Source organism: Hemiscyllium ocellatum, chromosome 5, assembly GCF_020745735.1.
Source record: "Hemiscyllium ocellatum isolate sHemOce1 chromosome 5, sHemOce1.pat.X.cur, whole genome shotgun sequence".
NCBI lineage: Eukaryota > Metazoa > Chordata > Chondrichthyes > Orectolobiformes > Hemiscylliidae > Hemiscyllium > Hemiscyllium ocellatum.
In genome coordinates this window covers 44673278-44697633 of record NC_083405.1, presented here as the reverse complement: position 1 = coordinate 44697633, position 24356 = coordinate 44673278, and the positions used below count along the sequence as shown (strand labels likewise).

Here is a 24356-nt window from a genome sequence, read left to right as displayed (position 1 = left end):
CAAGTTCACTAGCCTATAGCTTCCTCCCTCTTTCATTCAAGAAAGGATTGATGTTTGCTATTTTACAAAGTGCTGGAATGTTTCTAAAATTTGCTGGAGTCTGGAAAATCACCACCAATGCATCTACTCTCTCATAAGCCACCACTTTTAAAACCCTATGATGAAATCCATTTGAAACTAGGGATTTGTCAGCCTGCAGATCCATCAGTCGCTCAGTACTTCTTTGCAGATGATTGAAATTAAATCAAACCCCTTAATCTAGGGGAACAGACCATAGAGTCGAGCCCTGCGTCACAGAGCTGCTCAAGAAGAACCTTTTCAAAAACAAAAGTATCGTACTTCAGACCTTCTTTGCAAAGGCACATTCCAGAAGACGAGTGACAGTTCCTTCTCCCAAACCCCACCATTGCTTCAATGGCAGCATGCAGTGTCCTGGGATCGGGTATACAGAGCCCTTCTCAGGATCAGCCAAGCAATATCATGGTGCTAACTGGGACGTTCTGGCAATGAGGCATACTGCCAAATTACTTTGACAGTCTGCTCAGGGAACCACCCAACACGATCAACTCTCTCTTTCTCCCGCAAGGTTAGAGGATGCTATGTGCTGACCATTGCCTGATGGACTTGTAGTCAAGTGTTTTCCTTTACAAATTTTTCCACAAGAGACAGATGATACAGAATGATCAAACTATTTGCATTCTGCAGCAACAAGGCCAGGCTAATCCTTTGTAACACCAGGGATAGACAGAACATCAGTATACAGTAACATTTAGCTTTTGCATACCAAGGGTCTCTACACAGTCTGTTTCAGCTGATGGTCAAAGATGGCCATCATAATGAGGATGGCATTACATATCAATGCTGATGAGGTAGATGTCCATTCCCCTGTCCTGCATGTAGGCACAAACAGCACGGTCTCTCAATCATTCCTGTCCTCTGTCACTCTGGTTTTAAACAACAACATTCAGGAAAGGCTGGACCAGCTGTTATCTCTAGGTGAGCTGACCAAAGCCGTTGAGTCCTTTGGAAAAGAATAAATCTCCCCTAAGTGATGACTTATCAGCCGTGTTCTATTTAGCTCTGTGCGACTTGGTGGGTCAGGACTTGCTGGGGGTGTACGACAGTATGCTTCTGGTAGATAGCTTTGCACTCTTCAGGGATTTTCCTGTCCAGTGCAGCACAGGAGTGGTTGGGGTGAATCACTGATCCCAGAGAAGACCTGACCTAATTGGCATGACTGTACACAGGATTTTATAATCCGCATTCAAAAGTGAAATTGGTCGCTAAGTTCCAAGTTCCTTCCTCTTGTCTCTTTCCTCATGGATTCACACAAGCTATCTACCAGAAGCATACTGTCGTACACCCCCAGCAGGTCCTGACCCACCAAGTCGCACAGAGCTAAATAGAACACAGCTGATAAGCCATCACTTAGGGGAGATTTATTCTTTTCCAAAGGGCTCAACGGCTTTGGTCAGCTCACCTAGAGATAACAGCTGGTCCAGCCTTTCCTGAATGTTGTTGTTTAAAACCAGAGTGACAGAGGACTGGAATGATTGAGAGACCATGCTGTTTGTGGGTTTTGGGTCATGTAGTCCAGCATAAAAGGATTGGCTGAGCTTCAGGATGTCAGACTGATATGACATTACAGACCCATCTTCTTCCGTCAGGCTGCTGACCACAGAACTCTCCAGGTGCACCTTCTGGAAGAATAAATGCAAACATGTCTCATCCTACTGCATGGACCAGACCCTGGATCAAATATTATTTTGGAGTCCTCAGACAAAGTGTGGGTTGCTGGCACTTCACCACGTGACGTCCTCCTTGACACCAATTCCCATCACTTGCAGCAGGAATAGGTTCGGAAATCGTAGATTCATTTGGTTTTCGGCAAGTGTTTTGTCGCCTCACGAGGTGACATCATCAGTGCATCTTCAATATGGTATTGGCAGTCTGACCCACCTGTTATTTGTGTGTGTCTGTTTTTTGGTACTTACAGTTCTGTATCTGAGTGGTTTGTATATGATGTCCTGTTCAATGTGTTTGTTGATTGAGTTCCGGTTAGAGTACCAGGTTTTCATGAATTCTCTCGTGGGTCTCTGTTTTGCCTGTGCTAGGATGGTTACATTGTCCCAGGTGAATGTGTTGTCTGCGTAGTTGGAAATAAAGTCAGAGATGTACAGCAAGGAAAAAGACCCTTCGGTTCAACTCATCCATGCGGACCAGATATCCCAACCCAATCTAGTCCCACCTGCCAGCACCTGGCCCATGTCCCTCCAAACCCTTCCTACCATCCAGATGCCTTTTAAATGTTGCAATTGTACCCGCCTCCACCACTTCCTCTCGCAGCCCATTCCATACACACACCACCCTCTGCATTAAAAAGGTGCACCTTAGGTCCCTTTTATATCTTTTCCCTCTCGCCCTAAACCTATACCCTCTAGTTCTGGACTCTCGCAACCCAGAAAAAAGACTTTGTCTATTTATCCTATCCATGCCCCTCATGGGCGTCACAGTGGCTCAGCAGTTAGCACTACTGCCTCACAGCACCAGGGTCCCAGGTTCAATTTCAGCCTTGGGCATCTGTCCGTGTGGAGTTTGCACATTCTCCCAGTGTCTGCGTGGGTTTCCTCCAAGAGCTTTGGTTTCCACCCACAGTCCAAAAATGTGCAGGTCAGGTGAATTGGCCATGCTAAATTGCCCATAGTGTTGGGTGCATTAGTCAGAGAGTCTGGGTGGGTCACTCTTCGGAGGGTCAGTGTGGACTTGTTGGGCTGAAGGGCCTGTGTCCACACTGTTGGGAATCTAATCCAATCCAATCAAATCATGATTTTATAAACCCCTATAAAGGTCACCCCTCAGCCTCCGATGATCCAGGGAAAACAGTCCCAGCCTATTTAACCTCTCCCTATAGTTCAAATCTTCCAACCCTGGCAACATCCTTGTAAATCTTTTCTGAACCCTTTCAAGTTTCACAACGTCTTTCTGATAGGAAGGAGACCAAAATTGTAAGCAATATTGCAACAGTGGCCTAACCAATGTTCTGTGCAGCTGTAATATGACCTCCTAACTACTGTACTCAATACACTGACCGATAAAGGAAAGCAATAACAAATGCCTTCTTCACTATCCTATCTATCTATAGCTCTACTTTCAAGGAGCTATGAACCTGCACTCCAAGGTCTCTTTGTTCAGCAACACTCCCTAGGACTTTAAGATTTGCCTTCCAAAATACAGCACCTCGCATTTATACGAATTAAACTCCATCTGCCACTCCTCAGCCAATTGGCCCATCTGATCAAGATCTCGTTGTATTCTGAGGTAACCCTCTTCGCTGTCCACTACACCTCCAATTTTGGGGTCATCTCCCAACTTACTAACTATAGCTCTTAAGCTCACATCCAAAATCATTAAAATAAATGACCAAAAGTAGCGAACCCAACACCGATCCTTGTGGCACACCACTGGTCACAGGCCTCCAATCTAAAAAACAATCCTCCACCACCAACCTGTCTTCTACTTTTAAGCCAGTACTGTATCCCAATGGCTAGTTCTCCCTGTATTCATGAGATCAAACCTTGCTAACCAGTCTCCCATGCGGAACCTCGCCGGACACCTTAATGAAGTCCATATAGATCATATCTACCGTTCTGCCCTCATCAACCCTCTTTATTACTTCAAATAAACTCAGGTTAGTGAGACATGATTTCCCATGCACTAAGCCATGTTGACTATCCCTAATCAATGGAGAGGGTGGGACTGGAAAAATACAGATCAGGCAGCATCTGAGGAGCAGGAAAATCAACATTTTGGGTAAAAGCCCTTTATCAGGAACTCTTTTTATACTGAATCAGTCCTTGCCTTACCAAATACATGTACATCCTGTCCCTCAGGATTCCCTCCAACAACGTGCCTACCACCGACGTCAGGCCCACTGATCTATAGTTCCCTGGTTTGTCCTTACCACCTTTTTTAAATAGTGGCACCATGTTAGCCAACCTCCAATCTTGGGGCACCTCACCTATGACTATCGATGATACAAATATCTCAGCAAGGGGCCCAGCAATCACTTCCCAAGCTTCACAAGTTCTACGGTATACCTGATTGGGTCCTGGAGATTTATCCACCTTTATGCGTTTCAAGACATCCAGCACTTCCTCAAGCACAATCCAAAACAAATGTAACATGGACATTTTTCAAGATGTCACCATCTATTTCCCTACATTCTATATCTTCCATGTTGTTTTCCACAGTTAACACTGATGCAAAATACTCGTTTAGTATCTCCCCCATCTCCTACGGCTCCAAACAGAGGCCACCTTGCTGATCTTTGAGGAGCCCTATTCTCTCCCTAGTTACCCTTTAGTCCTTATTGTATTTGTAAAAACCTTTTGATTCTCCTTAACGCTATTTGCCAAACGTATCTCATGCCCACTGATTTCCCTCTCAAGTATACTCCTATTGCTTTTATATTCTAAGGATTCACTCGATCTATCCTGTCTATACCTTGCATATGCTTCCTTCTGTTTCTTAACTAAACCCTCAATTTCTTTAGTCATCCAACATTCCCTACACCTACCAACCTTTCCTTTCACCCTACCAGGAATATACTGTCTCTGCACTCTTGTTATCTCATTTCTACAGACTTCCCATTTTCCAGCTGTCCCTTTACCTGCTAACATCTGCCCCGAATCAGCTTTTGAAAGTTCTTGCCTAATTCCGTCAAATTTGGCCTTTCTCCAATTTAGAACTTCAACTGTTTGATCTGGTCTATCCTTTTCCATCACGGTTTTAAAACGAATAGAATGGCCCCAAAGTGCTCCCCCACTGACACCTCAATCACCTGCCCTGCCTTATTTCCCAAGAGTAGGTCAAGTTTTGCACCTTCTCTAGTAGGTACATCCACATACTGAATCAGAAAATTTTCTTGTACATGCTTAACAAATTCCTCTCCATCTAAACCCTTAACACTATGGCAGTCCCAGTTTATGTTTGGAAAGTTAAAATCCCCAACTATAACCTATTAGTCTTACAGATAACGGAGATCTCCTTACAAATTTGTTCTCAAATTTTTCTATGACTATTAGGGGGTCTATAATACAATCCCAATAAAGGTGATCAGCCATTTCATATTTTTCAGTCCCACCCAAATAACTTACATGGATGCATTTCCGGGAATATCCTACCTGAGTACAGCTGTAATGTTATTCTTTATCAAAAGCGAGTGTGTACCGATCATATCTAGCAGTGGCAAGTTGATTTTCATACATTCACATGGTCAGTTTTCTTCCTGTTTGTCCTATGAAAAGTGTTTTCACAGTTCTTGGAGGGTATCTTGTAAATTAACATTTGTCCTATTGGATGTGTGTGTCACTCTTTATGAGGAGCCAGTGTGGAAACACATCATGTAGTGGTTTTAAAGTTACACATGTTAATGTTAGCAATTTTCAAACCTATTATTTCAGATGGTTTTACATTATCAAGTGTCCAATATGCACTCACCATGGTATTGTCACTGTGCAAGCTCCTCCACCTCCATGGTGGACTGTTGCACCCTCAGGGCTGAGTCAACTGTCCTGTTCCTCTCTAGGGTTTTTGCCCCGATCCAATGTCATTAGAGCAAGTACTAAGCCAAGAATATCAGTTCTGAATTGGACAGAGCTGCCATCGTATTCTCCTCCATGCTGCCCAGAGCAGTGATGTGGCTCTCGAGGAACAGGGATTATGGTTCACTGGGCCACTCACGAAGTCCACCATTTCAAAGTTTTGGGATGGGCTCCTAATGTCTTTTTTTTTGTTGGTGGCCATCCCTCTGGATATCTTCTTCATGGGAGGTATGCCCTTCATGCAGCTGTCTCTTCCAATTTTGCTGAGAGCTTGCCAGGTCCGATGGATTTTCCTTTATCTGTTGTTCTCCGCCCTTGTTCACTCCCCGAACTAGTTTGTTTTCTCCTCCTCAATTGCCTGTGAATTCTCGGTGGAGGTTGTGCTGCTGCACTGGATTCCTTTCTCTCCTCGACATCCTTTCCCGCCCTATGAATCACCTTTATTTCACACTCACCTTGTCCTACACTTACTTGTCCAGATCCCAAACAAGTGCATCATACCAACGTGTTGCCTTCCAACTGCATGTTCCTTTTCAGGAAGGTCAGAACATTTGCTGCCAGGATACCGGGGTCATACATGTGGATGGTAACTAGCCAGCATTTCTGCACAGGTAGGATAAACAGCAGTGCTGCTGACAAGATGAACAGGGGACCCTCACCATCTTTTTCTTCAAGTACTTCAGGAGGAGCTTGCAATGGTTTCATGCTCCAGAAGGTCACATCAAAATAACCCCCGCTGGGGAAATCCTGAAGTCAGTAGATTATGGAACCCGCAGAAATTGAGGAGGAGGATCTTTTTCACGAAGAAAGGTCCAATCGACTCGCATTCCTCCTTTAACTCTCTACACAGCCACCCTAACTGTATTACAGACACAAAAACAGAAGTTGCTGGAAAAGCTCAGCAACAGGGCTGGCAGCATCTGTGAAGATAAATCAGAGTTAATAGTTCAGGTCCAGTGACTGTTCCTCAGAATGGTTCCAGACACCCTGGCCTAAGGTGCAAGTGCTTGTATCAGTCATAGCTCTGGTTGGCTATAAACCGAATTGTCATTAGGCGAAAGCCAACATGAAAATTCACTAATAGCAGCTGAGTCCAATGCCCAATCACGATCCATTGATGATCTTAGAATCTCCTGATGATGCGCAACTCTGAGCTTACATTTTATCTTAGCGATTCTGCACAAGCGTGATTTAAAATGGCACATGGCATGAATGCACTGTTGTCAACAAATACAACCTTTTTAAATATATGTAATAACACTTGCTGGTTTTCTTTTACTCCGACGTCCACCTACTGATTAACCTTGAATCATTCTGTTTTTTTTTACCTTCTGTCTAATCATCAGCTACTCGTTGTAAAACTGAATCCATGTTTAAATAATAGTCGACATGCTGAAAAATATTTTAAAGTCTAACATGTTAAAGATTCCTGCTTAAGTTATTTAACAACAGGCTACACTATGCTAGCCAACAGTTTCTTATTCAGCTTTTCTCCAAGCACTCCTAGAACATATAATTTTAACAGGTTTTCTGTAATGTATATAATGTATTCAAAATAAATGATATGTTGAAATGTATGAGAACAAATTATTTTCAAATAAATCTGATAACATAGAAGGTTCACAGTAAGAAGATCATAACGTAGTGGTGACATCACTGGACTAACAATCCAGAGGCCAAGGTTAAAGCTCTGAAAACCAGTTATAATTGTATCATGATGGAATTTAATTTCAATGAGTAAGTTAATAGGCTTAAAGTCAGTGGCAGCGATGTCATGAAAAACACTGTCATAAAAGCCCATTGTCCCTCCTGGCCTAAAGCTGCATACATGCAATTCCAGACCCTTGATAGTATGATTGATTAGTGAATACCTTCAGCATTTGTGATTGGGTTTATCAGTAACTCCTACATTCCATAAAACAAAAAAAAGTGATTTCCCGCAAAATAAAAGTTACTGTTTTATCGCCTTCCAAAATGTGACAAAACATATTTAAACCTGAATTTTGAAGGCTGGAACAGTTTTGAGCAGTTTTATTTACTGGCTAGCACTTAGTTTTATTCCATTAAATTTCCCAACATTCACTTCAGTTGCTGATATTTATCAGGAGACTAATAGCTGACTACTCAGCTGCTCGAGACTGAAATAGCTTTTAGATGACAAGGCAGTTGGCACACAGAGCTAAAGAAATAGTTGAGGAGAAAACCAATTATGCTACTAATAGCACTTTTTGATCACAACCAAAAGTGTAAAAGCACAGACTGTAAGGTAGCTAAATATTTATAAGGCTATGAGAAATACCAGTGCAACATGGTTATTGCCTCAGTTAATGTGCTCTTTCGGTTAACTTGCTTCCACCCACACTGTCCCATCTCTATTTGTCAATGACATCTCTGTTTTAGTCTATCTCAAGAAACAACACAAAAGGCAACAAGGCATTTAATCCTGCAACCTCATACTCAAGCCTAATCCACTTCCATCAATGGAACTGTACAGCAACAGTAGCTTTGATTACTAGTGGTCAATATAACTGCATACTTTTTTCACATATGCTGTTACGGTGCTCAATTCCATTTTAAAGAGCCACAGAGTTTTCTGTAGCACCTTTGCTAATGACACATTCTTTGACCCAATAACCCTGCTGTCTTATTGACTCAGCAAGTAGCAGTGGAGATTGTTTTGAGAAGGTAAATCTGTCATAACTTTGAATATTTCAATCAGATTTCCTATATTTCTTCACTTTCCAGTGGAGAAAAATACCCAAACTGTTCTTTGTTCATAACTGAAGTGGACAATTGGCTAGACAGATGGTGACGTTCAAATTAGCATTAATATAATGGATCAATCCCTGTTTCAGCTCAGGAATATATGGGATAAAAACAAAAAATTGTTGAGAAAACAGGTCTAGAGACCAAAAGAAAACTGCAGACGCTAGAATCCAAAGTAGAAAGGTAGGAGGCTGGAGGAACACAGCAAGCCAGGCAGCATCAGGTGGTGGGAAAAGTCGATGTTTCGGATGTAACCCTTCTTCAAGGCTGGGAGTGGGTGTTGGGGAACTGCAGATAAAGGGGGTGGTGGGGGCAGGGTGGTGGTGGGGATAGGTGAAGACAGGTAGAGGGTACAACCTGGTTGGTCAATGGGAGGAATGAATCCGGTTGGTGGCAGGGAGTGAAAGGGAGGGGGAGGGGAGCGGCTGAGGTTAATTGAAACTGGAGAACTCAATGTTCAATCCTCGGGGCTGTATGCTGCCTAGGCAGAAGTTGAGGTGTTGTTCCTCCAATTTGCAGTTTGTTTTTTTGTGGCAATGGAGGAGATCAAGGATGGTCATGTCGAAAAAAAGACTGGGAAGGGGAATTAAAACGGGTGGTGACCGGATGGTCTGGTCAACCCCTACGGGCCCAGCTGCAATGCTCGGCAAACCATTCCCTAAGTTTATGTTTGGTTTCCCCGATGTAGAGAAGACCACATCATGAGCACCTGATGCAGTAAACTAGGTTGGAAGAGAGGCAGGTGAACCTTTGTCTCACCTGGAAGGACTGTTTGGGGCCCTGGATAGAGGTGAGGGGGATGGTTTACCAGCGGGTTTTGCATCTTTTCCAATTGGAGGGGGAAGGTATCTGGGGGTTTGGGTGGGGTTGTTTGGTGAGGAGAGTGGCACAAACCAAGGAATGTCGAAGGGAACGGTCCTTGCAGAAGGCAGAGAGGGGCAGGGAGATGTTCTTGGTAGTGGGGTCTAATTGGAGTTGGCAGAAGTGTTTAAAGGATGATATGGTGGATACGGTGACTAGTGGGGTGGTCAAGGAAGATTCTGTCTTTCTTGTGTATGAAGGCGGCGGGTTTAGAGCAGTGGAACAGGGAATGTAGGTGGTGCGGTGGAGGGCTGTCTGGATGACAGAGTGAGGAAAAGTACATTGTTCAAAATAGGTGGACATGTGGGATGCTTGGGAGTGGAATATCTCCTCATCTAAGCAGATACAGTGGAGGTGGAGAAATTGAGAGAACGAAATGGAGTTTTTGCAAGATACTGGGTGAGAGAAGGTGTAGTACAGGTAGCTATGGGAGTCTGAGAGTTTGTAGTAAACATCCATCTGGATATTGTCACCGATTAAAATGGAGAGGTCAAGAAAGGGGAGGGAGGTGTCTGAAATGGACCAAGTGAATTTGAGGGCAGGGTAGAAGTTGTGAGCAAAGTTGATAAACTGTTCCAGTTCAGCCTGGGTGCAGGACGCTGCATCGATGCAGCCATTGATGTAACAGCTTAAGATATGGGGCACAGTGCCTGTGTGAGTTATGAAGAGGGATTGTTCAACACAGTTGACAAATAGGCAGGAGTAGCTGGGGCCCGTCTGGGCATTGAAGGCCACCACCTGGATTTCAAGGAAATGGCAGGAGTTAAAGGACAAGTTGGGAAGAGGGCTGGCTTGGCAAGGCAGAGAAGCGTACTGGAGGAGGGGGACTGGATGGGTCTGTTGGAGAGGAGGAAGCGGAGGGCCTAAAGGCCACCCTTGTTGAGTATGGACATGTATAGGATTGCATGCCCATAATGAAGATAAAGCTAGGGGCACAGAGGATCTGGAAGTTACTGAAGAGATGGAAGGTGTAGTTGATGTCACGGATGTAGGTGGGAAGTGCCTGAACCAAGAGGGAAGAGGATGAAGTAATTAGGACTAGATGAGTTTGGTGGGGTGGAAGAATGCCGAGATAATGGGTTAGCCAGAACTCCCAATGTTTTTGATCCCTTTTACAGTATAAGCACATTGCTAAGGCAAGAACAAATTGAAAAATGAAGGACATTTACACCCATTTACCAATTGTCATTGTTTTAAAAGTTAGGTTGTGGTGTAGACAAATCAGGCTACATAAGTGTATCTCCCGCAATATCTTAAAGCTCCTCATTAAGTTTTGGGAGGGTTCCCTACAATTCAAGTTATCATTATTTTACAACTTCCAAGTTGCTGCATTGATGTTTTGCTTCTGTTGATTGAGCGTCTATTCCAATTTCAATATTAGTTTCTTACTAGCCACTTCCTCAACTGTAAATGTTCTCAGGTTAAATTATTCAATGTATTCACCATTGAAAACACACAACAGTAATAAAAACGCAAAACAACTCATTTTCAATTTTGTTTTACTCAATACAGTTGTAAATGTCTTTTTTGCAAGTTTATTTTCACAGTCTTTTTTGTGACAGTATTTGTCATTTTTGCTATTCCTCCTATAGTCCTTATTTGTCTGGATACTACTTCACTTTGCTACTATCTGCATTTGTTTACGCTTTTCCTTTTAGATTTATATTGCCTTTCTAATTCTTCAGTTAACATGAGTTTTGGGAGGTCAAAAGTTCTTGCACCTTTGGTGAGCATAAACTTGCTCCAGATCATATTGAATTACATTTGCCAAATGTCTGTTGTCTTACCTATTAACCGCTCGCCCACTATTATGTGCACAATCTTTAACTTTTCCACTGAAGTCTACCTTACTTAAATCTAAAACCTTAACATTTCACATTTCTCCCTTTCAAACCATCATTTGAACTTGATGATATTCCAAGTGTTAATAAAAATATCTATCCGCAATTTGTGTCCTCACCAAAGCTAATGCAGTATGCTCCATTGTTGGCTCAACACCACTGTAGTAAAAAACTTACCTTGGACACAAACAAATTAATATGCCAGTATATCTATATTATGTGGAAGTCAAAGTGCCCATTAAAAATATTGTCTTTGCTTTATGTTGCCTAACCTCTACATTTATACTATCTACTTTTTATAGTCAATCGTACCACAATTACTACATCTTACAGTACTGTTCTACACAAGTACTACACAGTCTTAATTTTTCTCAATTTGATCTATAAAGTCTCCACTTACTTCACATTACGTCCCTTCTCTTCATTTATGTGGTGTCATCCTTAAGCATCCAGAGTTTTCCTCCTATGTTATCAAATTTTCCTGTATACTTAAACTTATGTATTCAATACCCCATTCTGACCATTTTGTAGGCATGTCCTAACTTCCAACCTAAAATAAATTACAAGAATTGTGCCCCTTATAATCCAAGCACCTACTCAAATAATGCTTCTTTGTGCAATTCTAACTTCCCCTTCCATTATAATGTCTGACTCAATGAAAAAAATTCCTTCCTACTGGTTTAATTGCATTAAAACTTAAAATTTCCTATTTATCTGTAGCACAAGTTATAACTGCACTCTGAGTATATCTGATTCTTCATTTTTCCTTCCAAGCTCTAGTACCTCCCACTTCTTGTGACTATGCCATTTAATCTTTCCACAAAAATCCTGGTTCAGATGGAGCTCCCGAAGAATAATTGTTAAGGCCATAAGACACAGGAGCAGAATTCAGTAATTCAGCTTATCGAATCTACTCTGCCTTTTAATCATAGCTGATATGTTTCACAATCCATTCACCTGTATATGCTCCATAACCTTTGAGCCCCTTACTAAATCAAGAATCTCTGTCTTAAATACACTGAATGGCCAATCTCTAGTTGAAGAAATTCCTCACCTCTGTTCTATAAGATCATCTCTTCACTCAGCGTCCAAGTTGCTAGTGGAAACATCTCCACATCTACAATAGGATCTCAGTATTTTGTAAGTTTAAATCAGATACTCCCCCATCCTGCTAAATTCCAGCGAGTACAGACCCAGAGTCCTCACCAGCTCATATGACAAGCCCTTGATCCCTAGGATCATTATTCTAAGTCTCCTCTGCTATTCTCTTTAAAATTGTGACCTCTTGTTATTGATCCTTCAGTTAAGGGGGAACAGCTGCTTTTCATTCACCCTCTCAAAGTCGTATACACCACTACCAACATTCTTTTCTCCAAAGCTAATCCAGCCTCTGTTCATAACTGAAATGGTCCATCCTAGGCAACATCCTGGTGGATCTCTCTTTTGTGCAACCTCTAATGCAATCACGTCCTTTCTGCAGTGCAGTGACCAGAACACAGTCCCAACATGATCATTAAATGCACAGGAGATATTTCAAGCTTTGTTTGGTGAATGAGGGATTTTACATGGGTTCCAATCCTTTAGTATGCTATCATGAGTGTTGTAGCCAGGGCTTTTACACTGAAACACATCATTTATCACTTATGGAAAAGGAGAATATTTATCCTGTCCAATAGTACCTCCCATGGAATGCTTGTTCCCACAATACTCTTTCCACTACATTTACTTCTAATCTTATGTTAATCTTAGCTACATACAAATTGGTGTTCGGATAAGAAATTATACCCTTCAAAGTGCTGTTCTTTAATGTGATCACCAGGGTCCAATTCAAGACTGAAGAATTTGCAGCACTAAAACAGAGCCAATGCAAAGATTAGTAATATAACTGGAAGGGTGAATTGATCTTTCAAAACTTAACATGTTTAATGGCATTTATGGGTTCTATTGTTTGCTGCATATTGAGCAATTTGCAAACTACGCATGTATAACTTTAAGAATACAAATTGTTACATGGGATAAAAACAAGGTTGTCAAAAATGCATGGCCTTCCATAATCTAATGCAGAAGAAATAGTTACATACTGGATCACGGTAAGTAACATTCAAAAGGAGGGAGAAAAATGAGGAATGACCTAGACTTTCATTAATCCAACTTTGCAACATAATGTGCTTGTTTTAGTGAATGTTTTGGAGGGATCAGTTGAAATTTTTACCATTGACATTCAAGAAACTGCAAAGAAAACCAATGTGTGACTCCAGCTGATGTTATTACTAATTTTATCCCAGACCTGAAACCTGACTTCATAGGTCATATTTTTGTTTAAACATGGTATCTCACTGAACCATGACCACACAATGTTGCGGATTAACAATGAAATTAAAGATTAAGCCAAAGAAAAGATGGTAAAATAGAATAGATCAGACTGTTTTATATATGTCTTTAAAGATTTTGAAATACATAATAGTGTCTTCCACTCCACAGTAACTATCATCCCGCTTCTGAAATGTGTTCTTGCAAAACAGTTCTCAAATCAAATGCTTAAATTTTCATCAAGGTTCAGCCCAACCACATATTACGCAGCTCCCTATTCTTTTGGCAGCCCCCAAGGACACACAAAGAAAGTGCAAGTATTGCTAAAGGATCATATACTCAAAATATTCTCATTAGTCTTCCTAAAGTTTGCCGATCTTCCAAAGAAACAGTTGTCAACAACAGTATTGCAGACTGACACATCAAGGTCCAGGATCAAGCCTTGAAAATGCACTAATGTTAGAGCAGACTGCCATTCTCCCTATCAACTAAGTTGCAATTCAGTATTTGTTTGTAAGACATGGTGATGAGGTGTTTCTGCCAAATAAGTTTAGCCGTCAGCATTGGGTACTATTGGACAGATAAATATTCTCCTTTTCCATAAGTGATAAATGATGTGTTTCAGTGTAAAAGCCCTGGCTACAACACTCATGATAGCATACTGAAGGGTTGGAACCCATGTAAAATCCCTCATTCACCAAACAAAGCTTGAAATATCTCCTGTGCATTTAATGATCATGTTGGGACTGTGTTCTGGTCACTTCACTGCAGGAAGGATGTGATTGCATTAGAGGTTGCACAAAAGAGAGATCCACCAGGATGTTGCCTAGGATGCACCATTTCAGTTATGAACAGAGGCTGGATTAGCTTTGGAGCAAAGAATGTTGGTAGTGGTGTATACGACTTTGAGAGATTTTGAGAGGGTGAATGAAAAGCAGCCGTTCCCCCTTAGCTGAAGGATCAATAACAAGGGGTCACAATTTTAAAGAGAATAGCAGGAGTTTTAATAGGGGAAATAACAGAAAACCTTTTTCAGCCAAGTAATAGGGGTCTGGAATGCACTGCCACGGAGCGTGGTTGCGGCAGGCAAGCTCAATCTTTCAAAAAGTACTTGGATGAGCACTTGAAATGTTACAGCATTCAAGCCCATGGCCCTAGTGCAGAAATGTGGGACTAGTATAGGTAGTCAGTTCTTTTCATGGCACAAACTTGATAGGCCAAAGGGCCTCTTCTGTGTTGTGACATTCTATAGTGAAATTGTTTAATTAATTTAACCATCATCCATTCTGAACTCCTGAAAATTGCCAGCAAACAAACAGCTTCTACAAAACAACAAGTAGCAAACTCTTTAAGATGATGTTTTGTATGCTTTCCTTTATTGGTCAGAATATTGAGTACAGAAGTTGGGAGGTCATATTGCAGCTGTACAGGACATTGGTTGGGCCACTGTTGGAATGTTGTGCGCAATTCTGGTCTCCTTCCTATCAGAAGGATGTAGTGAAACCGGAAAAGGTGCAGAAAAGATTTACAAGGATGTTGCCAGGGTTAGAGGATTTGAGCTATAGGGAGAGGCTGAATAGGCTGGCAGTGTTTTCCCTGGAGTGCTGGAGGCTGAGGGGTGTAGAAAATCATGAGAGGTATGGATAGGATAAATAGACAAAGTCTTTTCCTGGGATGGGGGAGTCGAGAAGTAGAGGGCATAGATTTAGGGTGAGAGGGGAATGATATAAAAGAGACCTAAGGGGCAACTTTTTCACACAGAGGGTAGTACGTATATGTAATGAGCTGCCAGAGGAAGTGGTGGAGGCTGGTACAATCACAGCATTTAAAAGGCATCTGGATGGGTATATGAATAGGAAGGGTTTAGAGGGATATGGGCTGGGTGATGGCAGGTGGGACTAGATTTGGTTGGGATATCTGGTCGGCTTGGACAAGTTGGACCAAAGGGTCTGTTTCCATGCTGTACATCTCTAGGATTCTCACATCATAGCTGAAAATTAAATGTGTGTATACTATTAAAGTCACAACATCAAATTGTACTAGGTATGAAGGAGATAGTGTAATGCAGAGAAGTTTGTTTTTATATTTTCTTAGCAACCTTTTCAGAGATGCCATACTTTTGAAGCAGGTTTCCTGTCAGAGATAGGACACCACCATGCACCCAAAGAACCCGCAAAAGCATTGTCCTTACAAGGACCTGAACCTGGATCCTCAGATTAAAAGTATGACACCCTATGGACTGAGCTATTTGTTCTCGCCAAGTTCCACCTTAAATATTTTCAAACACACACACACTCAACATGCTGCAACCTGTTTGATATTTTCAAATAGCTGATCCAAGTAAGAGTTCACAATCTAAAGCTCCAATTATTCAAATCTTAAAACATAATTTCCTTATAGCATGGGCTGGTTTATTCACTGAAGGGTGGCGTCCTGCACACAAATATAAATGTGTGGGTAGGGAAATATAGTCTGCAGCTGAAAACTGTGTTGCTGGAAAAGCGCAGCGGGTCAGGCAGCATCCAAGGAGCAGGAGAATCGGCGTTTCGGGCATAAGCCCTTCTTCAGGAAAGCAGGTGAGTGAATCTGTGAATTAGGGCACCATGCCATTAGCTATGTATCCACTGCTATCTACCCTTGCCCAATTGTTTATGCCCGAAACGTCGATTCTCCTGCTCCTTGGATGCTGCCTGACCTGCTGTGCTTTTCCAGCAACACATTTTTCAGCTTTGATCTCCAGCATCTGCAGTCCTCACTTTCTCCTAAATATAGTCTGCAGCATTCTAATTTTTTCAGACATGGTGAGGAATGATCAAATTACAGGGAGGAGTCTCCAACTGGTGCCGGGAGCTTGGTACGATGCATGCCTTCTCCACCCCACTCATTCGATTGGCCAACAGCCCCAAAGACCATAGGCCTCTTCCACTGCCTGTTGATTAAAAGCAATGGTGGGATCCTAACTGAACATACTTACACACTTAGTAGCTTCACATGGGCCACAAGCACATGGTCCACTAGATGCCTCCCGCACTCCTGTAAAAATCACAGTTGGGCAAGGGTAGATAGCAGTGGATACATAGCTAATGGCATGGTGCCCTAATTCACAGATTCACTCACCTGCTTTCCTTAAAATTCAGGCCAATGAATTTGATGCTTACTAAAACCATTGACCCCTTGCAATGTCTCAATTTCCCTTAACTGATATTACTACTCCCAAGTGATTCCACGTTTAAAAGAGAAAGCAAGTTGTTACATTAATATCATTTATCTGAATATTAAGCAAGTGAGGTCACAAAACATGGAACTCTGGTCCTGTCAATTCTTTTATATATGAAAAAAACATGAACTCCAAGAGGCTGGCATTTTTGTCAGCGTCAGTTCTCCTAATATCTCATGCTTTCCTAGGTTTGATTTTCAAGTGAAGTTTGAAAGACACTACCATTCTCCTTACACACTGACTAGTATAAGCTAAGGACATTATCTCTAGATATTATTTAAATTGTTCACATCTTCTGGAATAATGTCCAAAATAACACATTAAAATGGCTGTGTGTTTGCAAGCAAAATACAAAAATAAAATTTAACTACTAACATTTTGAAATTGTATGTCAACACAAAATATTTTTTATTTCCAATCTAGTAATACTGTGAAGCACCCCAGGTTGTTTTAAATGTAGAACAAGGCAAAAATAGATGCAAAGCAAAGAAGATATTAAAAGAACAACAAAAGACATATGTAAAAATGTGAGTGCAGCAATCAATTTGGAAGATTAATGGACTGTTACCTTTAAATCAAAAACAGGATCAGAATACAGAAGTAGTGAAGGCTTGCTTCAAATTGTACAGGAACTTGGTTGGACCACACGTGGAGCACTATGTATAGCTTTGGTTCCACTACAGCAGGGAAGTTATTGGAGAGAGTGCATTGTAGGTGTATTAGATTTGTTCATGGGATAGTGGGTTGTTAGAGTTATATAGCACAGAAGACAACGCTTTGGTGTCACCGGTACGTGCAAACTAAACTAGTCTCACCTGCCTGCTCCTGGCTCATATGGAAAACTGAGCTGTTATTATCTAAATTTTTGAACAATGAGTAGTGAACTCATTAAAGACTATAAAATACTTAAGGGGTATATAGAATAGACGCAGTTGAGATGTTCTCCCTAGTTAGGAGTTTAGAACCAGTGGACACAACTTGAAAGCCCTGAAATAAGTCTTGAACAGAAAAGATGCACTTCAGAACTGAGTCATGATGGAGTTAGAGCAGTGGGGAGTTGAGGGTACCACCAGTATGGAGGACATTACCCAAGAAGTAGAAGTGAGGCAATAACAGAAAGCAAATTGAAAAAGCTTTTGATCAAAGCAAAGTTAAACATTCAAATGAATGGGACTGAAAATTACAATGATAAACATTGACTAACAGTCACAACCAAGATTTGAAGATCACCTGATGAAAAAGCAGCACTCCAAAAGCTAGTGTGCTTCCAATTAAACCTGTTGGACTATAACCTGATGTTGTGTGATTTTTAACATAGTCTCAACCAAAGTGGTCAGCTCACAACACAGCTAAACTACACCATTAATCTTTGATCCCTAAATTGTATGTAATCACCCAGACTCAGACCAAATGTTTAACTTGGAGGGTTCTTATGGCACAGAGGTACAGTCTCTGCCTTTATGCCAGAATGCCTGGGTTCAAGTCCCCCAGCTCCAGAGATGCGTAATAACTTTGAAGAACAGGTCGATTAGAAAATACAATTGTTTCATTTGAGACCAGATTTGAAGGCAGCAACTTGTTATGCATCCCTTCTCGCCTTCAGCTGCCAAAGATAAACACAGAAACATAGAAAACAGGAGCATACCCTGTATTGTTAGAATGTCAGCCTTGACAAACTCTATAAATAAACTCTCTAAATCTCTTGTTTTAAAGAAAAGCTTAAAACATCCTTGTTGAACAAGCTTTTGGTCACCTGCCCTAATAGTTCATACAGCACAGTGCCAAGTTTTGTTTGATAACACTCCTATTAATTGCCTTGGGACAACTTCATTAAAAGCACAATACAAGTTTTCCTATATGCTTCAACTATTATGCACATAATGAAGTACACAGAGGTAAATTGGCTAAACAGAATGTTGACAGCACAGTGTACCAAAACAAATATGCCACAACAACATTCTGGAACTATTTTTTCAGTTCAGCTAAAATTAAGCTTTTCTTTAAAAAATATATTTCCAAATCAGCACAAGGTAATTCAAACAACAACAGTAGAAAATATTCTTTCAGCAAATAAAAATACAATGGAATAAAACTCCATGTAAAATTTAACATTTAAATTTGGATTGTATTGATGCAGTACAACCAAAGTTACAGTGCGACATTAAAAGGCACCAAAGAGAGTGAAGTAAAACATTTGTAATTATATAAAATTGCCATAAGATCATATGAGTAGGCCAATCAGCTGCTTCTGGATTATCTCAAAGAAAATTCTGGTAGATGCTAAACTTATCCTAAACTCTCATTTTTTAAAAAAAAACAGGGCAGTGGTTTCTTCAAATTTTCTTTTCAACTCTTTTAAAAATAGCACATCATCCTTTACAAATTGCCAAATATGCGGAATAAAAGCAAACACACTGTTGAGTATAAAAATAATATAATTTTTTGAACTAATTGGAAAGATCTTCAACTAGAAAGTAAATAGCAAGTTTGAGAATTGCAACAATGCCACAATCATTTAGGAATGATCGTAATTGTATTGGGGGAGGGGGGGTTCACAGCTTCAGGAATAGAAAAGCTTGAGCATGTACAGTTACATCAAGATTTCACACACATCAACATACAGTTGAACAAAGAATACACAAACCGAAAAGTAAAAACTATTCAACAGCAAGTATGGATGGGCTGGGTTTCCAATCACATTTACTCCATCATAAAGAGTTTACGTTCAACTCAGTTGCACAGAGATCTCCATCACTCCTTCAACCCATGTGTTGTAAAAAGATTCATTCCTGGTTTTGCTCCTTGACCAATCCAACATTCCTTGACCCATCACTTTCTATCATCAAAACCTGAGCTCAACACTTGCTTATTTTCTAACATGCACAAAGTCCAGCTTCCTCGCCCCCCTATGCTCACCAAGGTCCACTGACTCTAAAATCAACAAAACAAAAAAAAAAATAATTTTGACCCTTGGTCTCAATGGTCTTACTTGAACCCTGTAGTACCTCCAATCTTGAAAACACCCTGCTCCTCTCACTCCACTTCATCTGAAGTAGTGGCTGTGCCTTCAAACCGAGAAGTTCTCTCTCCAAACTACAAGACCTCTCAGTATTTCATTAAGATACTCCTTGAAACCTACTACTTTGATCAGGTTTTTTAACACTTCCTCTCATACCTTCTTTCCTTTGGTGTGTTACAACATTAAAAAGCACATGTTATAGGCACACATGCATATCTTTCTACCCTTTCGCCATTGCCTACCAACAGCAGATGGGTTTACCACTCTTACCACAAAGATCAACTTCAAAACCAAGATTTCCTGTCAGATGTCAAATGTCAACATTGATTTACAAAATCGAAACAATAGGTTCCTCTACAAATACAGGCAAGCTTTCATTCAACTGACCTTCAAAATAAACCCAAAATCCATCAGATAAAGGACAAAATGGAAAGAAACTCGAGATTTTGTTCCGAGACATGAAAATGTCACGAAACCACGGGAAGGAGCAGAGAGAGAGAAGACGTCAACTTAAGTGTTTTAGGACGTACAGAAGAAAAGCTTACTCCAGTGGGCTGCAAACGGCAGATTTGCTGCTCCCAGCTCTCATGCAACTGGGGATTTTGACAGTAGCTAAGAGGGCAGTGGGGAGGGAGTGGGCTATTGGAGTGGCCCAGAGGTAGCACGTATAGGATGCAGCAGGGGGAGGGGGAAATCAGAGATGGCCAGGACTAGACGATCTTGCCCCCACACACCCCAATCCGAGGGGAGAATGGGCGTGGCGCGCGACTGCAGACAATGGAAGAGGCGGCGGCAGTGGCGCGCGCTCACACCGGCCACAGATGCACCAAGCCTGAGCTTGGAAGGGGGCATTAACACCCAGGCCAGCTCCCGGGGAGGGTGGGGGGAAAAGACGGAAACAGATGACCACCAGCACCCCACCCACCCCGATCACCGCCGCGATCCTCCCAAGGGGCCCGACACGAACGTCCGATCCCTGTTTCTCCCCCCCCACCACGAGAACACCCTCCCCACAAAGACAGCGCTCACCTCTTGGCTCATCCTTTCCACACCGAGCTGCTGTCAGCCGGCACAGCACATCCTCGCGCCTGGCTGTCCTGACTGCGGAGAGGTAATGCTGAAGTTAGAACTGTCAGGGCCGATCTCGCTCTGCTCGCTCGTTGACCGTTACTCTTTCCGGAACAGCCGCACCGCCGCCATCTTAACGCTGCTGACGTTAGGTTTTTTAAAAAAAAACCGTTGTCACGGCGACGCCGTTGCTGATTGGCCCAGACCGACGCCTCGTGGCGGACGCGACGTCAGCTGAGGGCCGCCCACCTGCGCTGCGGAAAGCGCGTGCGCGTTGCCCGGAGAGTTGGAGCTGCGCGAGCGAGATGGTGCAACGGCGGGGTCGCTTGTACTTTAGGGAAATCCGCGTGGGTTCTTGGATAAAAAGAGTTGTATTTTCTCCCTCCGTTAAAAGTTCAATCCTTTGAAATAGTTGGGATTTAATGACAGGGTATGGAGTGTTCCCAGAAATGCTTAATCCACCCGTTATCAAATGGGTTATGACTCCACTGGAGTAGGTGGGTTTTGTCGTCGAGCCTTCTGGTTCAGAGGGAGGGATACTAGCACTGCACCACAAGCGCCCCAAAAGAACGCGTATGTATTTGCCAACCCACAGCTATTCCAACTGTATGTCTCAGCTTGCTCGTGTTTAGCAAGAGAAAAATGTTATTTTTCTGATTGGAATGAAGATTAGTAGCACCAACCAATCAGCCTTCACGTAGAAGGCTGCAAGACCTGTCAACAACCGATTATCACATAATTGGTTAGACTCTGCTGCAACATGAATTTCTACCATAAAGCTTGTCAGATGAGCTGTTGGCTTTATGGTTTAAAATATGATTATATCATGGTTAACAGCATATAGCAAGTACTTTCCAAAATTGAAAGATGAACACTCCAGAGTAGGAATAATAATCGGGGCAAAGCCACCTACTGTGGGATATGAGTGGATCTTCAACAAATAAATTGGAGTTAAATGTAAGGAGAAACATTAGCTGAACATTTTCAAAGGAGGGATGTTTGGGCACAATCAAGGTATATTCCTTCAAGAGAGAAAGGGAAGGCTCACAAATCCAGAGCTCCCCAAAGAAATTGAGATTAAAAGTGTGCCATTGACAGATCTCAGGGAGAAAATACCAATGAGTATCCTGCAGTATACATAAGATTCAGAAGGATTGTGAAAAAGCAGGATTATGAGAAAAGCATGATAGTTAACATTTTAAAAACAGAAATCCCAAAGTCTTATACAGGTATACAAATAGTTAAAGGGTGGTAGAAGTGGGATCAATTAAAATGAGCCATCATTTGGTTATTAAGGGAAAATCAGGTTTGTTTGTTTAATTCACTGGATTTTTTTAAAAAGGTAATAGAGTTGATGAGGGCTATGCTGTTGATAAAATTTACATTATATTTGATTCAGTGCCACAAAACAGACTTGTGAGTGAAGTTATAGCTAAAAGCATGGAAATGATACCAAATTGGCTGAGTGACATGAAACAAAGTCGCAGTTAATGGATGTTCTTTGGAAGATGGTTAAAAAGGTGTTTAGCACGTTTGCCTTCATTGCTGAGATCGCTGAGTATAAGAGTTGGGATGTCATGTTGCGGCTGTACAGGACATTGACGAGGCCACTTTTAGAATGCTGAGTACAGTTCTGATTGTCTTGCTATCAGAAGCATATTAATAAGTTGGAAAGGCTTCAGAAAGGATTTACAAGGATGTTGCTGGGATTGGAGGGTTTGAGTTATACGATTTGGCTTGGACTTTTTCACTGAAGCATGGGAAGTTGAGGGGTGAAGAGGATGGTTCATATGTGGAATGAACTGCCAGAGGAAGTGATAGATGTAGGTACAGTTAGAACATGTAATGTCATTTGGATAAGCACATGAAAAGGGAAGATTTAGAAGGATATAGGTCAAACACAGGCATTATTCTAGTTTGGGAAACTTGGTTGGCAGGGACAAGTTGAACCGAAGGGTCTGTCTCCATACTGTATGACCAGGGAAGGTTAACAGTGAAGTTCCCCAAGGGTCATTACTGAGACCTTTTTATCCTTGATATATATCGATGATCTAGATCTTGATATACCGGTTACAATTTCAAAGTTTATGAATTATTTAAATCTTGGAACCATTGTAACTTGTAAGGAGGATAGTGTTGAACTTCAAAAGTTGGTGGATTGGGAACATTAGTGATAGTTAAGATTTAATTTGAAGGTACATTTTGGTAGAAAGAACATGAATAGACAACATACAATAAAGGGTTCAACTCAGAGAGGTGCAAGATCAGAGGGACTTAGCTGTATACATGGATTCATCATTTAAAGGGCAGAAATGATGAGAGAACAGTTAACACTTAAATCTAGTTTTTTTTTAATTGTGGGGTATAGAGTTTGAGAGCAAAAGGGTAATGTTGAACTTATTTAAGACTTAAAAAGTGTGGCACTGGAAAAGTACAGCTGGTCAGGCAGCATCTGAGGAGCAGGAGAGTTGACGTTTCGAGCATTAGCTCTTCATCAGGAATACGGGGGGGATGGCATGGGGGCTGAGAGGTAAATGGGAGGGGGATAAGGTTGACGATAAGGTAGCTAGGAATGCGATAGTTAGATGAAGGTGAGGAGTGATGGTGATAGGTCAGGGCAGAAAGGTGGGAAGGAGGATGGACAGTTCAAGAGGGCGGTGCCAAGTTGGAAGGTTAGATCTTGGATAATGTAGTGGGAGGGCCGATGAGGAAATTGGTGAAATCGACATTGATTCCATGTGGTGAGAGGGTTCTAAGGCAGAAGACGAAGTGTTCTTCCTCCAGTCGTCGGGTGGCTAGTATTTGGCTGTTTAGGAGGCCCAGGACTTGCATATCCTTCGCGGAGTTGAACGGGGAATAGTGCGTGTGTCCCAGTGATGTTCTCTGAGATGTTCCACAAGTTGGCGTCTTGTGTCCCCAATGTAGAGGAGACCACATCAAGAGCAACAGACACAGTAGATGAGGTGTTTGGCTGTGCAGGAAAATCTCTGCTGGATGTGGAAGGATCCTTTGGGGCCTTGGATGAAGATGAGGGGGGGAGATGTGAACGCAGGTGTTACACCCTTTGCAATGGCAAGGGAAGATGCCAGGAGTGGAGGCTGGGTTGGTGAGGGGCGTGGACTTAACGAGGGAGTTGTGGGGGGAATGGTCAGGTTGAACATCTCACCTTCCACCTTGGGAACCTCCAGCCACATGGAATCAATGTCAATTTCACCAGTTTTCTCCTCTCCCCATCCCAGATCCAACCCTCCAACTCAGCACTGCTCTCTTGAATTATCCTACTTGCCCATCTTTCATCCCTGCTGCAAATGTGTTGCTGGTCAAAGCACAGCAGGCCAGGCAGCATCTCAGGCCAACACATTTGCAGCTTACATCTTTCATCCCACCTAGCCGCTCCAACCTATCACCATCACCATCACGCCCCCACCTTCAAGTACCTATCACGTTCCTAGCTACCTTTGCTCCAGCCCCACCCATCTCCCATTCATCCCTCAATCCCCAGCCCCCTACCCCCACCATATCTGATGAGAAGCTTAGGATCAAAACATCGACTCTCCTGCTCCTGCTGCTGCCTGACCTGCTGCACTTTTCCAGCACCACACTTCTTGATTCTGATGTCCAGCATCTGCACTCCTCACTTTCTCCTTATTTAAGACTTGTTAACCTAGTTT

General features: G+C 42.1%; 1 protein-coding gene across 2 annotated transcripts in view; it reads right to left on the bottom strand.

Moving 5' to 3' along the window:
- The window catches only part of snx13 (sorting nexin 13), a 180476-nt gene extending 159653 nt beyond the window's left edge, over window positions 1-20823 (bottom strand). For both annotated transcript variants that reach the window (XM_060824730.1, XM_060824731.1), the window contains exon 1: window positions 20647-20823. In XM_060824730.1, coding sequence (XP_060680713.1) covers window positions 20647-20658 — 12 coding nt within the window. In that variant the 5' untranslated portion in view covers window positions 20659-20823. The remainder of the gene's footprint in view (window positions 1-20646) is intronic.
- Between the last annotated feature and the right edge of the window lie 3533 nt (window positions 20824-24356).